Consider the following 3,104-nt stretch of genomic DNA (forward strand, 5'->3'; position numbering starts at 1 on the left):
AAAAAAAAAAAAAAAAAAAAAGAGTTAGAAGCCAGCCTGGACTACATACAGACCCTATTTCAAAACAAAATAAATGAAACTGATGAGCCAGGTGTGGTGGCGAATACCTGTAAACTTGGCCTGAAGCAGGAGGATTGCCACAAGTTTAAGGCCAGCCTAGGCTATATAGTGAGTTCAAGGTCAACCTCAACTACATAAGGTGACCCTGTCTCAAAAAAACAAAAACAAAAAATGGAAATAAATGGTCCCTCCCTCCTTGATTTTCTGTCTTGATAGGGTGAACAGGAACTCCCAGAGGTCAGCCGACGAGACTTGGAACTGCTGATCGCAGAGGAAGATGAAGCTATCTTGGTAGAGGAATATCGGAAAGTCAGGCCTCCCCGGAAGCCTACACTGGATGGTCAGACCGCTGGCACGGGCAGTCTGGGACTTAGCAGTGCCCTTATCTCTTCTGTCCTCTCAGTTCTGATCCTGTCTCTGCAGAGTACAAGGAAGAACTCCGGGCCCTGGAGGGTGACATTGTAGTCCCCTCAATATCACCTCCAGCTCCTGCACAGTAAGAGTAGGAGTTCCTGGACCAGGTAGGAGGGTCAGTGCTGGGAAAGGCATCTCTAATTTCTATTTCCCTACAGGATAGAGCCACTTCCTGGTCTGGTCCTGGCCCCTGAAGAGCTGAAACTGGAAGGCTGGGAGCCTAGTGCCCTAATCACTGGTGAGTGTCCACCATGCCTGGGTGCTGAGGTGTAGATACCTGCATAGCTGCTGCAGATAAAAGCCATCTGCCAGCCTGCCGAAGGGAGGGAAACCTCCCTGCTGGGTGTGGGAAAGCTGTAGCTTCTCATCCTGGTGGTCACCAGAGTGAAGGGGCTTATGGGAAAGCCAGAACCTCTGGTGTCATTGTAGAGGTGACTCCCCCGCCAGAGCTGCGTCTGCCAGCCCCGCCGAGTCCAGAGGTGAGTGGATCCGTTAGGAGCCTCCTTCTCCTCTTGCGCCCCAACCCAGTGCTGCTTCCCCAAATTCAGGGTCACTGGTTGCTTACATGGAGTGCTTCTATATCAATAAAAGTTGTCCTTTTCTATACCTCATCATTGTGGCCTCACTTTCCAAATAGGTAGGTATGTTGTTATGCAAGCCTGTGGAGGCCTTGCCCAAACCCTTTCCCCAGGGCAGTGTGCAGCCATTAGCAGGCCTCCAAGATGCCAGGGAAGGGAATGATGGGTAGCCTTGCCTCTACCTCCCCTTTCACTTGGCAGAGGCCGCCCCCAACTCCTGGGCGCCCACCACCTCCACGCCGCCGCCGCCGCCGCCGCCAGCTACTGTTCTGGGACAAGGAAACACAGATCTCCCGGGAGAAATTCCAGGAACAACTGCAAACCAGAGCCCACTGCTGGGAGTGTGTAAGTGCTGGGGGAAGGGATTGACACAGGTCAGGCTGGGCCTTCTGAACTCCTGGGGGAGCACTGGGAATGTGATGAAAACTCCCTTGCAAGTGGTTTTGCATACACTCCCAACTTTCCATGCACACCAATGGGAACCAGGTTAAAAACTCCTTTTATCAATGAGGACAGGCAAGATTATGAGCCTGAAAGTGGGAGACGTTCAGACACTCTGGAAAAGTACACAGGAGGTGAAGGGCCCCTAAGGAGTGGCTCCCCAGTAACAGGGTTCCTGGCCTTTTTCTCCACACAGCCAATGGTCCAGCCTCCTTCGAAGACAATTACAAGCCCTGTGGAGCTGTTCAGAACCCCAGCTCTCTGTAAGAATGGCAGGAAATGGACACAGGGGATCTTTAGAACTTAGATTCTGCACTTTTGCTGTTTCTTACAACTCACCGTGCCCTCATCCCTAGCTGGCTGGCTACCCCCAGAACTACTGGATTTCTGGACCCATTGTGCCCAGATTCCCCGAAGAGTGCTTAGACCATCCCTAGAAGCTGAAGAGGAGGCTGCTGCAAGGGAGGCAGCAGCTGAGGAGGAAAGGAGAAAGACTGAAACTCCGAGTGAAATTGAGGTAACAGCACCTCACTGCTTCCTGCCTCGTTTGAGCTCTGGCAGGCTCTACCACAAATCAGTGGCACAAGCTTGGTGGTCTTGAGCCTTGTATCAGAACTCCAAGCCCCAGATGCTTGGTCTTAGTTCCCCTTCTCCCATCCCTAGGTCCTCAGAGAGGCCCAGGAGCCTAGTGGTCCCCTCATGCTGTCTTCAGGTAAAGCACCTGTGGAAACCACCACCTTCATCACTGTTCCAACAGAGCAAGGGTGTTTAACAAGGAAGCACACACTGGTTCTCTGCAGGCCGCCCACCTAGATATTTTCCACAAGTCAATACACAGCTCTGGTGTCTAGTCAAACTGTATGGCCACATGGTTTCGTATGTGGTACTGGGGATTGACCCTAGGGTTAGACACTACCACTGAGCTATATCCATCTAGTCACAAGGCCCTGACTGCTTAGAGCCAAGCAGAAGCCCCCTCAGCACCTTCCATCTCCCAACAGAGCTCTCTCTAGAAGCAGCTGAAGAGGAGAAGTCCCGAATCAGCCTTGCCCTACCAGAAGAAAGGTGGTAAGCAGCTTGGGTGGTGAGCTTGTGCCTGCGGCCTTGGCCAGGGTGGGGGAGATGACTAGGATGGCCGTGCCCCTCATCACTGCCATACCTGCCATCGCTCTGCTTGACTCCGTTTTCCTAGGGCCTGGCCTGAGACAGAGCAGCCAGAGCCCCCTGTATTGCCAGTGGTGCCTGAACTCCCTGAGGTGCCCATGGAGCTACCCTTGGAGCTGCCCCTCGAGCCCGAGCTCCTCTCACTGGAGGCCGTGCACAGGTGCTGGGGAGAGGGTGCCTTGATGGGGTGGACCTAGGCTGGTGCCTCAGCTAACGGTTCTTGATTCCTACAGGGCGGTGGCACTGGAGCTCCAGGCCAACAGGGAGCCCGACTTCAGCAGCCTCGTGTCTCCTCTCAGCCCTCGCAGGATGGCTGCCAGGGTCTTCTACCTGCTCTTGGGTGAGTGTGGGCATGTGTGCATGGTAGAATAAGATAGGGACACACAGAACAGAGGACACAAGAGGGAATCTGGGACCTGCCTTCTCTCTTTAAAAAAAAAAAAAAAA

The 3,104-nt window shown here is 53.4% G+C and overlaps 1 protein-coding gene across 3 annotated transcripts in view; it reads left to right on the forward strand.

Moving 5' to 3' along the window:
- Rec8 (REC8 meiotic recombination protein) overlaps positions 1-3,104 on the forward strand; it is an 8,179-nt gene that overhangs the window by 4,031 nt on the left and 1,044 nt on the right. For all 3 annotated transcript variants that reach the window (XM_010637710.2, XM_010637711.2, XM_010637712.2), the window contains exons 9-19: positions 277-400; positions 484-556; positions 633-712; positions 904-953; positions 1,254-1,397; positions 1,690-1,756; positions 1,850-2,010; positions 2,157-2,205; positions 2,495-2,561; positions 2,686-2,817; positions 2,891-2,997. In XM_010637710.2, coding sequence (XP_010636012.1) covers positions 277-400; positions 484-556; positions 633-712; positions 904-953; positions 1,254-1,397; positions 1,690-1,756; positions 1,850-2,010; positions 2,157-2,205; positions 2,495-2,561; positions 2,686-2,817; positions 2,891-2,997 — 1,054 coding nt within the window. The remainder of the gene's footprint in view (positions 1-276; positions 401-483; positions 557-632; positions 713-903; positions 954-1,253; positions 1,398-1,689; positions 1,757-1,849; positions 2,011-2,156; positions 2,206-2,494; positions 2,562-2,685; positions 2,818-2,890; positions 2,998-3,104) is intronic.

Source organism: Fukomys damarensis, unplaced genomic scaffold (genome assembly GCF_012274545.1).
Source record: "Fukomys damarensis isolate Sample0158 unplaced genomic scaffold, DMR_v1.0_HiC HiC_scaffold_17, whole genome shotgun sequence".
Classification (NCBI taxonomy): domain Eukaryota; kingdom Metazoa; phylum Chordata; class Mammalia; order Rodentia; family Bathyergidae; genus Fukomys; species Fukomys damarensis.